We start from the raw sequence: 14539 nt of genomic DNA, 5'->3' as shown, positions 1-14539 counted from the left end.
CAGATAGTGAAGGGGATTGATAGGGATGAGGAGTAAGGATAGAGACAGGGAGATAGACGAGGGATGGAGAAAGCAGAGGAGCTGAGGGAGGAAGGTGAGGACAGAAAGTAGAGGATGGAGGTGGGACAGAGATGGAGGCAGCTAGAGATAAGGTGATAGGGGGAGCCGAGGGGTAGTGGTGGAGTAGGAGGAGAATGGGACATTTTGACCTTCATAAACAGCATTATGTTTAGATCTTAATTTTTATTTGAGATTGCAACCATTTGATGTGACATTTGTGCAGAAGATACTCTCACAATAAAGATAATTTTTTAAAAAAAGTTTATTTTGATGTGTAGCTTCAAATGTAAATATCTACAATAAATCCAGTGAACGAATTGAAAAGTTTAAAGCCTTTGCATAGAACAGAAAGTTATAACAATATCTATACAATTAAAATGTCTCCAATTCAAACAATGCACTCTGATTGGAACCATGGTACCTATAAATTGCATGGTAAATATCTTCCTTGGGGCAAGAAAAAAACTTTCTTTCCACTTTCACACTTGTAAAATCCTGCTGGTTATCAACCATAACAGTATTTAATAAAACAAAGAACTGCAGATGCTGAAGATCTGAAAGAGAAACAGAAATTGCTCTGGCGAAGGCTCATTTGGACTCAAACTGTTAACTCTGTTTCTTTCTCTCCACAGAATCTGCCAAACCTGCTGAGTTTCTCCAGCAATTTCTGGTTTTGAAAGGTATTTAAATCTGTGCTCATTATCCCTCCCCCTCTGTTAACATATGAAATTAAAGGCAATTTGAAGCTGAGGTTTGTATATATAATTATGTTAGATACATTTGTATGAATCCATAGGTTTCACACACTTCTCATTACATTTATATACATTACTTTTAACCTGTTATTAATTTGTGGCAATCATATTTGTTTTTAGAAACTAGATCTATGATAAAATGAGTATTATATGGCTTTGTGGTAAAAACAATGACTGCAGATGCTGGAAACCAGATTCTGGATTAGTGGTGCTGGAAGAGCACAGCAGTTCAGGGAAGCTCCTTGGATGCTGCCTGAACTGCTGTGCTCTTCCAGCACCACTAATCCAGAATATTATATAGCTTTGTCAGTTGTCATTAAGTATTTGATTTCTCTGATTTGTTCACCGTTATTCAATTCAATAAGTGCTGATCTATTTGACTCAAGAACAGTATGGCACCGTAGAAACTGACTCAGTTCGCTGTGCCTGGGACAATGCTTTAATAAAACTACCCAAATAATCCCAGATTAAAAAATACTGAAAGGTGCTGGAAATTAGACACAAAAACAGGAATTGTTGGAAAAGCTCAGCAGGTCTGGCAGCATCTGTGGAGAGAAAGCAGAGTTAATGCTTCAGGTCCAAAGACGCTTCTTCAGACAGGTTCTGAAGTTAGTCCTGAATTTCTGAAGAAGGATCTCTTGACTCGAAGCATTAACTCTTGATCTCTCTCCCCAGATCTGCTGAGTTTTTCCAGCTGTGTGTGTGTGTGTGTGTGTGTTTGTAAATTATTCCAGACCTGTGTTCCCTCTCTGTCCCTTCAAGTATTTGCCCACTGATAAATCAAAATACTATGTCCAGTCTCCCAAAATAGATGTATTTTGGGAAGATCCTTGCTCCGACTGAATGAGACTCTGGATTCTGTCAGCCGATTAATTGTTAAAAACTATGTGTGGACTTAAAAAATTAAACACTGGCGTGTTACTATCAGTGTAGCTACCTGGCAAATTGATTTTTAAAAGCAAATTCCTCTGAATTTCCTTACTTTCTGAACAAAATTCAGCAACAAAAAGTCAATGTGTATCTGTTCCCAATGAAAGACATGGGGATGTTGCCACTAAAAATGGCCGCTGTGATATGCGGTTGCAATAACAGGAAATGGGATCACTGTCAGAATTTTGAGAGGTGTTAACTTGGAAGCTATTGATTCACTTTCCAAACCCTGCAAGCCGTACGTGTGTCAGCTGACAGATGCTTAACAAATTCACTAAGGCTCCTCCAAACCCATGACTACTTTCATTGGGAAGGACAAGGGCAGCAGATACATGGGAACACCACCCCCTGCAAGCTCCCCACCAAGCCCCTCGCCATCCTGACTTGGGAAATATATCACTGTTCCTTCAGTGTCACTGGGTCAGAATCCTGGAATTCCCTCTCCAAGGGCATTGTGGGTCTGCCTACAGCACATGGACTGCAGTGGTTCAAGAAGGCAGCTCACCCCCACCTTCTCAAGGGGCAACTAGGGACTGGTAATAAAAGCTGGCCCAGCCAGCAGCATGCTGGCACCTGAGTGAATTTTAAGAAAATGTTTTAAAAGCTTTAACAGCACTGATTCATTACGCGGTGAAGTCTGACTGATTCACGCTTAGTTAAAAATAGCAGGAGAGCCCCTGAGGACAGTGCAGACGTGGGAAATTGCAGTAAACCACAGTGAAAGTGAGCATGACCGATCGCAAACACAGGCAGCACACGAAGGCGACTGACAAATGCACTTTGGCCCCAGTACGGAGAGACTGTTGTATGAGCAAAGGCTAAACAAATTGAGACTCCATTCACTAGAGTTGAGAAGAATGAGGGTGATCACATTGAAACGTATCAGATTCTTAAGGGGCTTGACAGGGTCAGTGCTGAGAGGATGTTTCCCCTCATGGCGGAGTCTAGAGCCAGAGGGTACAGTCTCAGAATAAAGGGGCACCAATTTCAGACAGACATGAGGAGGAATTTCTTCTCTCTGAGGGTTGGGGGTCTTTGGAACTCCTTGCCCCAGAGAGCTGTGGGAGCAGAGTCCTTGTGTATATTTAAGGCTGAGACCAATAGATTCTTGATTAGTCGGGGAATGAAGGGTTATGGGAAAAGGGCAGGAATGTTGTTACTAGGAATGTCATCGGTTCAGCCATGATCCTCTTGAGTGGTGGAGCAGGCTTGAGGAGCAAATGGTCTAATCCTATTCCTATTTCTTATGGTTTTATGGTGACCTTAGTTGTGTTTATTTTCGATATGTGGCACATTGGTGCTGGATGCAAGATCAAAAGGCACACTCCTGACTTGGGGCAGGTGTAACTGGTTGACAATGGGCCAGTGATGCAATTGGCCTCTTGACTCAGGCCGAAAAGTTAAATGATGGCACAACGAGAGGCACAGTGTCTACACTGTTGAGGACACTGCCCCTACGGCACAGCAGCACCCACTCAACTTGACTAAAGACATCCAGGATGTGACTATGGGGCATCTGCCTGGCTTTGTACTAGAGAGAGGAGGCAGTGGGGACCATGACAAATGTCAAATCCAGCCCCAAGCTCAATCAAGCAGTTCCACTTTTAAAATCCATGAAACATATAAGATCTTGAGGAAACTTGATAGAGTGGACTTCCAGATTATGTTTTCTCTCACGAGGGAGAATCAAACCAGCAGGCATAATTTGAAGAAGTAGAGGTCTCCTTTAAAAGGCGCGAGAAGTTTGCTTGACTTGTGGGTCTTTAGAGTGTGGAATTTTCTTTGGCTAGACTTTAGTGGAGGTTTGGTCTTTAAACCTTTATAAATTTAAATTTATTTCTTTAAGTGCTGAGGTACATAGATTCTTGATAAGATAAAGAAGTCAAGGCTTATGGGAGGCAGATAGGTGAGTGAAGCAAGGAAATCAGATCGTATTGATTGGTGGAACAGATTAGGCCAGTTCCTATGTTCGACTTTTTTTTTAATGATTCTGTCCTTGCATTTACAGCATTTCTGTTTTTGTTTTGTAAATTGAGATGATCAGAAATCACACCAGTTTTATATTTTACCTCCACCGTCTTGGTTTAAAAGCTAGCTTCACGACAGAAAAAGATAAACGTTAACCAGCCTGAAACACCTCCACAGAGGCTAGTATCCCGTCACCAAGTCACCCTTTATTTACACATGCACCATACATGATGCTGAGGCAAAGGTGAGGACTGCAAATGCTGGGAACCAGAGCTTAGATCAGAGTGGTGCTGGAAAAGCACAGCAGGTCAGGCAGCATCCGAGGAGCAGGAAAATTGACATTTCGGGCAAAAGTCCTTCATCAGGAATAGAGGTGTGGAGCAGGGAGCTTCCAGGGTGGAGAGATAAATGGGGGCAACCATTTATCTCTCCATCCTGGAGGGCTCCTACCTCTATTCCTGATGAAGGGCTTTTGCCCGAAACATCGTTTTTCCTGCTCCTCGCACGGTACATGACACTGATCCAACTAGCTCCGAGCCAGCTGCTCGAGTGACCAGAAACGCTGACACTTCTGTTTCTATCTGTCAGCCAGGGCTCCCCGATTGGACCAGGTTATCAGCCCCAGTCAGGGAACCCATATTCAATGAGCTCTACCTGGCTGACCTCGTTACAATCAGTACAAAGCCAATGGAGTATTTGGTGTACATGTACATTTTACTAATTAAAACATGTGAGGACCTTAGAGTGTGACTTCAGTTGATGCAGTTCAAGAAGTATACTGCATTTTGGTGCCTTGCATAAAATGCTGACTTTCAAATTGCACCTGAGCTACACACAGCAGCCATGTTTTTTACAGCTTAATTAAAAAATAAGTATTGCTTTTTGAACATAAGTGCCTCTCTGTCCATGAATCCAATTCTATCGGCCGCTGTCTATTCCTGCATTACCTGCGTAACTTTAGTCACTTTTGTTATGGTTTTATGCACACCGTCAGTGGATGTGACAGATTTGCGAGTGGTGCTACTATTCTGGGCCAGCGGGAAGGTGGCACCCTCTCCTACCGCAGGGGTGTGGGAAGGCCTCGTCAGAGTGACGTTCTTATGGATGACAGGGATCTGATCGAGTGACGAGCCAACCATCATGTTCTGCTCCTGCCCGGTGCCAGAGCGAATCGATCTGCTCAGTGTGACATTTTTATGGACCTCAGGCATCTGAGTGAGCAATGGATCAATGATCATTCCTTGCGTGCCCCCCGAGCTGACATTAACAGACTTGGACATTATGACATTCTGATGGGCGATCGATGGGTCAATGACCATCCCTCCTGCATTGGCGTTGACTTGTTTGGTCATTATGACATTCTGATGGGCGATCGATGGGTCTATGACCATCCCTCCTGCGTTGGCATTGACTTGTTTGGTCATTACGACATTCTGGTGGGCGATCGACGGGTCTATGACCATTCCTCCTGCATTGGCAGTAACTTGTTTGGTCATTATGACATTTTGATGGGCAACTGGCAAATCTGCAATGCCAGGTAACACGTCGGGCACAGGATTGATCGTTGTGGTCACAACATAATTCTTCTGCATTCGTGGTGGGTCAGCGACAAAGTTCAAGCCATGAAATCCTCCTGAGCTGGATGATATGGACGTTTCTGTTGTCGAAAAGCTCTCTCTGAGGGGAGGATCGACTCTGACAGGAGGATCGACTCTGACAGGAGGATCGACTCTGACAGGAGGATCAGCGCTGACGGTCAAAGCTTGACTCTCAAATTTACCAACACAGATGTCAGCCAACATCTTGAATTTTGGGCCCAGGTCATCTAAGTAAGAGTCCTTAAATTGGGGTTCATCCTCAATAAAGCTGCAGCTGCCAATGGAGCCAACTGGTGAGCCATCGCCTTCGTGGTTGTAGACCAGGAGACAGTCTCGGGCTGGACGGTTCTGATCTTCCTCAGCACATCCATCCAATTTCTAAAAAGCAAAAGGTCAAATGCAATGAGAAGGCTTGCTCTGGTCAAACTGGGTGCCCCAATTTTGCAAATTTCAGCAGGAAAGACACTTCGTGGGAAAATGTGAGCTTTTCCATTTTGGATGGGAAGATTAGAAAAGCAGAGAGGCTGCAGGAAGCCACAGTGCAGAGGGATCTGGGCCTCCGAGGCTGTGAATCACAAAGCGTCAATATATACCACAGGTACGATGGGCAACTGTGGGTGTGCTGACATCAAATGGATTACAATATTTCAAGGTCACCCTGACAGCATTGTGGGTGTCCTTACAATACAGCAGTTCAAGAAGGCAGCTTACCTCCACCTTCTCAAGGGGCAATTAGGGACGGGCAATAAATGCTGGATCCAGCCAGCCATGAGTGAATAAAATAAAATTAGCAATATCATGGTTCCTTTTAAGAATTACATTCAACTTTTGCCTTAGCTGCTGAGAAAGGCATAGTTTTACAAATCACGTTACATTTCACAGCATTAAATAAATATCATTAATAAACTAAATGTACCTCATTAATATAGGATCCAATGTAGCCTTTATAGCTGCTTGACTTTCTTCTTTCATGCGCTGCTCCGGAGATAGGCCGATACGTCCCTGCTACTGAACTCCTCTCGAGATAAGCAGGTGCTACTCCCGCATTGATTATTTGTGAACCCCCGACTGTGTGTTTTATTTCTTGTGAGAATCTACTGTTGTAGCCGTCAACCACAGAGAGCGAACCAGCTGCCATTCCACCGACTCCCATTCCTCCAGCATTCAATGTACTGGCTCCCATTCCACTGACTCCCATTCCTCCAGCGTTCAATGTACTGGCTGCTGTTCCACCGACTCCCATCCCATCAGCGGCCATCCCACCGGATGTCTTTCCATCAGCCAGAAGCAAAGGAGAACTCTAAAGAAGGAGGAATAGCAACAGATTAATCACCTTCCTCTTTGGTTCCCTGCCAGAAACGTCTGAGTTACAACCCCACAACTTCCTCGAATAGGGAGGGAGCCACGTCACAAGTCCATCTTTGCCCCTAGTGTAGATCAGAAGCTGTGCTATTCAACCTGTTATGGACTAGGCCGGACCACTCAAAACATTCTTAAGCAGGCAGCCCTAGACCTAACTTTGCAATTTGTTCTGGTAAGTGTACAGTGAAAATTACCCAGAGTAAGATGAAACATAAAGAACAGAATAAAGAACCCCTACAGAACTCAGTCTGTCCAAGCTAGACTTAATTATGCTGTTTCAAATATACACAACAGTCCTTATAAGCAAACTCCCCTTAAAAACCCAGTATAAATGGAACACATGCTTACAGGTTGAAGTTGAAGGGCAGAAAAGAGAGTTTCCACACAGCTCCCTGTTGAACTTTACAGTTCAGACTAAACTAAAACTACTCAGCTCAGCTGAGCTCAGCTAGAGAGCTGACCACTCCCCTTTCGTTATACAAGTCACTTCTAAAGCATAACCACTTTGACCTGAAGTCTCATCTGTTTACATATAAACAAAAGGCCTTTGAAAATTTTTTTCATCTTTGTACCAAACCACACTGATTGGAGCCCAGCCCGGTTTATTGCACCTCTGAAAAAGATCAAGGACAGAATCTCCTTGAGCCAAGAAACAGCTTTTTTAGAAAAGAAGGGATTAGCTTTGTGACAAACTAACTGAGCCACCATAGAGTCATAGAGATGTACAGCAAGGAAACAGACCCTTCGGTCCAACCCGTCCATGCCGACCAGATATCCCCACCCAATCTAGTCCCACCTGCCAACACCCGGCCCATATCCCTCCAACCCCTTCCTATTCATATACCCATCCAAATGCCTCTTAAATGTTGCAATTGTACCAGCCTCCACCACTTCCTTTGGCAGCTCATTCCATACATGTACCACCCTCTGTGTGAAAAAGTTGCCCCTTAGGTCTCTTTTATATCTTTCCCCTCTCACCCTAAACCTATACCCTCTAGTTCTGGACTCTCCCACCCCAGGGAAAAGACTTTGCCTGTTTACCCTATCCATGCCCCTCATAATTTTGTAAACCTCTATAAGGTCACCCCTCAGCCTCCGACGCTCCAGGGAAAATAACCCCAGCCTGTTCAGCCTCTCCCGATAGTTAATGGAAGTGAATATGTGGCTGTTAATGAAGCCAGCTGCCTTACATTACCAGGCCAGCGAAGGGAGTAAATAGGGGTTCAAAAGTTACATCTAAAACTTGCAAGGTGACTCTTCTGTTCACTCGCCCTTTGCTCTTTGTCTGAACTTTTCTTTTTAAATAGAAAAGTTTTGTTGGAGAACAAGACACACTATTTTTCTATCTTGTAGTCACCTGGGTAGACACAAGAATGCCAGTCTGACTCAAGGCTGGGATACAGACAGACCTAACCTCTCACATTTAATGAATTGTCTGAGCTGTGATGTCACTTTTTTTAATAAAACCTTAATCTATCTTGGGAATGTAACTTGAAAGACATTCTGGGATCTACATACTAATGAACTGAAACCTGCAACCTATTCTAAAACCCATTCAGTGGAGGCTGGGACATTAAATGTGTTCAAGGCAGAGATTGATAAATTCTTAATCTTGCAAAGAATTAAGGGATACGGGGAGAGTGTGGGTAAGTGGCGTTAAAATGCCCATCTGCCATGATTGAATGGCGGAGTGGACTCGATGGGCCGAATGGTCTTACTTCCACTCCTATGTCTTATGGTCTTAAGATGAAAGACTTAACAGCAATCTAGGTTTGTTTAATATATCGTATCAGTTGCATGACATTATGATCTTGTGCTATAAATTCTGTGTCTTATGTTCCTGCCCCACTAGCTACCTAACGAAGGAGCAGCGTTCCAAAAGCTAGTACTTCCAAATAAAAACGTTGGAGTATAACCTGGTGTTGTGTGATTTTTAACCTTGTTCACCCCAGCCCAACACTGACACCTCCTCATAATGTTCAAGGGGAACAACAATTTATACTGCATGAGAAAAAGATGGCAAATTGACCTTGATTGATCAAGGGCTTGTCCATGGAAAATGCATCAGGGATCTAGTGTATCCTTAAGCTTCCACTTTAGTTTTGAAATTTGAAATTTGGCATTCTGTCAGTCTGGGTGAGTGCAAGATCACCATCCTCAAATACATCCATCATTTTCCTGAAATTCTCAAGCTCTATTCTCAAGCAGCTGTTACTGAAAGTTTATTTTTCTTCATTAATGGGATGAGGGCAGCTTTTGCTGCATGACATTTATTACCCATCCCTAATTGCCTAGGGGGCAGTTGAGAGTCAACCCCACATTGCTGTGGGTCTGGAGTCACATGTAGGTAAGGATGGCAGTTTCCTTCCCTAAAGGGCATGAGTGAACCAACAATTGACAATGGTTTCATGGTCATCACTAACCTTTTAATTCCAAATTTTTTTATTGAGTTGAAATTCCACCAACTGTTATGGCAGGATTTAAACCTGGGTCCCCAGAGTGTTAACTGAGTTTCTGATTGATAGTCCAGTGATAACACCACGAGGCCATCGCCTGCCCCTATTAATGGGAACAACAGCTGGGCCAAGAGCTGCAATGTACCTGAGGGCAGGTTAGAAAAAGGAAATAATGTGAATACAGACCGTGTCTGCCTCACCACCTCCTTCGAAGTTGATCTTTTCCAGGTAGCCGAGAGGTTCAATGGGGATTTGTTTAAAGTCTTTAGCCGATGCAAAAGGTCCTCCAGCACCACCACAGTTGCAGAAAAGCAGCAGGAGGGGAGCGACTGCGGAAAAATCATTTGATGATGTCAGAAATGTGGTTTATTAAAATTGCCATCAAATTTCTTGGTAAAAGAGAGTAAAAGGATGTACTGGGCACTGGCCGCTGCCTGCCCCAATGCATTCTGACGCATTCCCCTCACCTACCCCATTCCCGCCAGCCCCATTCCCACCCCCCAGCCCCATTTCTGCCCACCTGCCCCATTCCCACCTACCCCATTCCCACCCACCAGCCCCATTCCCACCCACCAGCCCCATTCCCACCTACCTCATTCCCGCCCACCTGCCCCATTCCCATCTGCCCCATTCCCAACCACCAGCCCCATTCCTACCTACTCCATTCCTGCCCACCTTCCCCATTCCCACATTCCCCATTCCCCCCACCTGCCCCATTCCCACCTGCCCCATTCCCACCTACCCCATTCCTGCCCACCTGCCCCATTCCTATCTGCCCCATTCCCGTCCACCAGCCCCATTGCCACCCACCTGCCCCATTCCCGTCCACCAGCCCCATTCCCACCCACCTACCCCATTCCCACCTACCCCATTCCTGCCCACCTATCCTATTCCCACCTGCCCCATTCCCAGCTGCCACATTCCCACATGCCCCATTCCCACCGACCCCATTCCCACCCACCAGCCCCATTCCCACCTACCCCATTCCTGCCCACCAGCCCCATTCCCACCTACCCCATTCACGTCTACCTGCCCCATTCCCATCTGCCCAATTCCCGCCCACCAGCCCCATTCCTACCTACTCCATTCCTGCCCACCAGCCCCATTCCCGCCCACCTGCCCCATTCCCACCCACCTACCCCATTCCCACCTACCCCATTCCCACCTACATACCCTATTCCCACCTGCCCCATTCCCACCCACCAGCCCCATTCCCACCTGCCCTATTCCCACCCACCAGCCCCATTCCCACCTGCCCCATTCCCACCCACCTACCCCATTCCCACCTACCTGCCCCATTCCCACTTACCCCATTCCCGCCCACCAGCCCCATTCCCACCTGCCCCATTCCCACCTACCCCATTCCTGCCCACCTGCCCCATTCCTATCTGCTCCATTCCCATCCACCAGCCCCATAGCCACCCACCTGCCCTATTCCCACCCACCTGCCCCATTCCCACCTGCCCCATTCCCACCCACCTACCCTATTCCCACCTGCCCCATTCCCACCCACCTACCCTATTCCTACCTGCCCCATTCCCACCCACCTATCCCATTCCCAGCTACCCCATTCCCGCCCACCTACCCTATTCCCACCTGCCCTATTCCCACCCACCTGCCCCATTCCCAAATGCCCCTTTCCCACCCACCTGCCCCATTCCCGCCTGCACAATTCCCACCTGACCCATTCCCGCCACCTGCCCCGTTGTCTCACAACTCCCCATTCCCACCCATAAGCCCCATTTGCCCCCCCCCCCACCTGCCCCATCCCCCTCCACCTTCTCCCCAGCCCCATGTTGTCAAGTGATGGCATGGCAATATTGGGAAGGTGTGGAAAGGATGGAAAATCCCCAAATCGGAACAAGCTCCTCACAATACTCTTCTATGGGAGGTGGGCTTCATTAGCAAGGTCCACATTCCTTGCCCATCCCCACTTGACCCCTTGAATGGAACAGCTCGCAAGAGTCGTTTCAGCGGGTGCTTGCAATCCAATGACATCACCGTCATTGATGATTGGCCTGGAATCACATGGATGCCTGGAAATTGTGGATCCCCCTTCCCCTAAATCCACCCAATCATGGCTTCCAGCACAATTGACATCTCATTTTCGAGATGGGAAGGAGTGGTTGAGGTGAATGTATCGATGCATTTCAGAGGATGCTGGATGATGAGGGAGAGAAGGATATCCTGGCGGTGGGGGAAGGGTGGCTTCAAAAGTGAACTGGAGCACTGAATTGTTAAGATTTGGCCTGTTGCGCCTGTACTAGTGCTATTGTCTAGCAGTGACTGTACATTCTCTCACTTACGAAGTAACAACAAAGCCGCAAGTGCCATGAGACCAATCGCAGGCCCGCCGAGGGCAGCCTTTTTGGATCCAATCTGCCGCATTTTGTCGGGAGTACAGGTCAGGTCATTGCCGGCACATTCGATCACGCTTACGTCCACGTCCTGGACTTTACCAGACCCCTGGTTATCTTCCACCTTGATGGGGACTTTGAAGGTGTGTGGCCAGAGGTCAAATAAAGGCTGAAGCTCTGCACTGGTATCTTTTGGGGGGAAAAAAAAGCAAGGGAGAGATTTTTAAAAGACATTGGTCGTAATGAGAAAATGCCACATTGTTAAAAGCATTTCCTTACAAGTCTCTTGAGCATTGCTGACAAAAGGAGTTAGATAGGTTTCCTGTAGCTCAAAGAATCCAAGGGTATGGGAAGAACAGGGGACTGAGTCCTATGATCAGCCCACATTATGAATTGTGGAGCAGGCTCTAAGGCCTACTCCTGTTCGTATTTTCTGTGTTTCTATTCCAACATGTTGTATCTTGCACTCATTAGACCAGAGGGAAGGACGCCAAATTTCAAACAGTCACAGCAATTCATGATAGGAGAAAAGGGTGCTGATTTGTTGGTAAGATGACTCTGATTGGTCAAGGTGTTGTCTTTGAGACAGCAATAGTTGCTATCTGGAGGTTCCCCAAGTTCCTGGGCATTTCAGAAAAAGGTTCAAGGTTTGAACATATTCTCTTTGTTTGCAGAGACTGGCTTTGACACGACTACCAGCGAAAAAGTGGACCTTGCTACAAGCTCAACGGTTCATCATAAATTGTCAGTTGGCGCACTCAGAATTCTTCCACGGGTGCTGTTCAATTGAGGAAGCACAGCTAACAGCAGACAGTACATTATGGATTTTGTGAGAGCAATCTGTCATGAATATGGTAGTTCCCACTGTAAAAGAGATGGCCGAGGTGGAGGACTTACTAGCTGGACATAGAGGAGAATATGCTTTGGTTGCTGTCATAACTGGGGCACTGTAATGAAAGCAGAATAAAGCCTTATTGGAAAATTGATGGTTTAAATTCCTGGGGTTGATGATTCACTGGGTTTCCCTTCGGTTCTCACTGATCGTTAAAGGTCTCACAACATTTTGGTGGTCACATTGTGCTCCTTTCCAGGGATGTAGCCAGTATCAGAACAGACATGAGGGAGATGGAGAAACTGGGAGAATGGAATGAAGACCTTGCTGGAAGGTCAACGGCCAGGTAATTCTGAGGGTGCCATGGCTCATTTCTCCAACCATTGGAAGTCTGAGTACTACCTGATAGAGGTCTTCAAAATCACAGTGAGGTCTTGAGAGGATAGATTTACTTGGGGAGTCCAGAACTAGAAGGCATAGGTTTAGGGTGAGAGGGAAAAGATATAAAAGAGTCCTAAGGGGCAACTTTTTCACACAGAGGGTGGTGTGTGTATGGAATGATCTGCCAAAGGAAGTGGTGGAGGCTCGTACAATTGCAACATTTAAAAGGCATCTGGATGGGTATATGAATAGGAAGGGTTTGTACTGAAATGGACCAGGTGCTGGCAGCTGGAACTAGATTGGGTTGGGATATCTGGTCGGCATGGACGAGTTGGACTGAAGGGTCTGTTTCCATGCTGTACATCACTATGACTTTATGACTAATCCCTACAGTGTGGAAACAGGCCATTCAGCCCAACAAGTCCACACCGACTCTCCAAAGAGCATCCGACTCCGACTATCCCTGTTAGCCTGCATTCCCCATGGCTAATCCATCTATCCTATACATCCCTGGACTCTATGGGCAATTTCCCATGGCCAATCCAAATGCATTCCTTTGGATTGTGTGAGGAAACCGGAGCACCCGGAGGAAATCCATGCAGACACGGGGAGAATGTGTTAAATCCATACCGACAGTTGCCTGAGGCTGGAATTCTCAGGCCACATTTGGAGTATTGTGTGCAGTTTTGGGCCCGAAATCTCAGGAAGGATGTACTGGCGTTGGAGCGTGTTCAGAGGAGGTTCATGAGAATGGTCCGAGGAATGGAAAGCTAAACATATGAGGAACGTTTGAGGACTCTGGGTCTATATTCTATGGAGTTTAGAAAGATGAGGGGGAATCTAATTGAAACTTACAGAATACTGAATGGCCTGGATAGAGTGGATGTTGGTAGGAGAGACTAGGATCCGAGGGCACAACCTTAGAGTAAAGGGAAGACCTTTTAGAATAGAGATAAGGAGAAACTTCTTCAGCCAGAGAGTGGGGAATCCATGGAATTCATTGCCACAGAAGGATGTGGAGGCCAGGTCACTGAGTATATTTAAGATGGAGATAGATAGGTTCTTGATTGTAAAGGGGATCAAGGGTTATGGGGAGAAAGGGGGAGAATGGGGTTGAGAAACATATCTGCCATGATTGAATGGCAGAGCATCTCAAGGGGCTGAATGGCCTAATTTCTGCTTCTATGTCTTATGCTCTTATGGTCATATGAACCCGGGTCCCTGGGGCTGTGAGGCAGCAGTGTTGACCACTGAGCTACTGTGCCACCCTCAAGGTAGAGAAGATGTTCTCAACTGTGGGAGGGGACTAAGACACAAAGACAAAACATGGTCTTGAATAACTCCAGTAGGGAAAGCAGCAACTCCATTCTGATGAAGGAATGTTAACTTCTCTTCTCTCCCTGGATTTCCCCATCACTTTCTGTGCAAGGAAAATCAGGAAAGACTTCTCCACACAGAGTGAATGTGGATCAGTTGAGAGGAAGGACATGGATAGGTGTTGGGGAAAGCTAAACAAAAGATGAGAGGGAGTAAGAGGGAGCTAACACGAAACATATAAATACCAGCATATAACAGGTGGGCCGAATGGACAATTTCTTTGCTGGAAATTCAATGCAATTCTCAGACAATCATCCTTCCTCGCTGAAATGTTACTTTGTGAGATATTTGTATCATCGATAGTCACAGGTAAGGTGCCGGAAGACTGGAGGTTGGCTAACGTGGTGCCACTGTTTAAGAAGCGCGCTAAAGACAAGCCAGGGAACTATAGACCAGTGAGCCTGACCTCGGTGGTGGGCAAGTTGTTGGAGAGAATCCTGAGGGACAGGATGTACAGGTATTT

General features: G+C 46.2%; 1 protein-coding gene across 1 annotated transcript in view; it reads right to left on the bottom strand.

Annotated features, from left to right (window-relative positions):
* Positions 1 to 304: 304 nt before the first annotated feature.
* Positions 305 to 14539, bottom strand: part of LOC140476862 (desmoglein-2-like) — a 54488-nt gene continuing 40253 nt past the window's right edge. Inside the window, exons 13-16 of the mRNA XM_072569732.1 lie at positions 11436 to 11675; positions 9316 to 9458; positions 6228 to 6611; positions 305 to 5689 (exon numbers count right to left, since the gene is read on the bottom strand). Of these exons, the coding sequence (XP_072425833.1) occupies positions 4646 to 5689; positions 6228 to 6611; positions 9316 to 9458; positions 11436 to 11675 (1811 nt within the window). The 3' untranslated portion in view covers positions 305 to 4645. The remainder of the gene's footprint in view (positions 5690 to 6227; positions 6612 to 9315; positions 9459 to 11435; positions 11676 to 14539) is intronic.

The sequence above is a fragment of the Chiloscyllium punctatum genome, chromosome 5 (genome assembly GCF_047496795.1).
Source record: "Chiloscyllium punctatum isolate Juve2018m chromosome 5, sChiPun1.3, whole genome shotgun sequence".
NCBI classification, from domain to species: Eukaryota; Metazoa; Chordata; class Chondrichthyes; order Orectolobiformes; family Hemiscylliidae; genus Chiloscyllium; species Chiloscyllium punctatum.
This window is presented reverse-complemented; position numbering and strand designations above follow the sequence as displayed.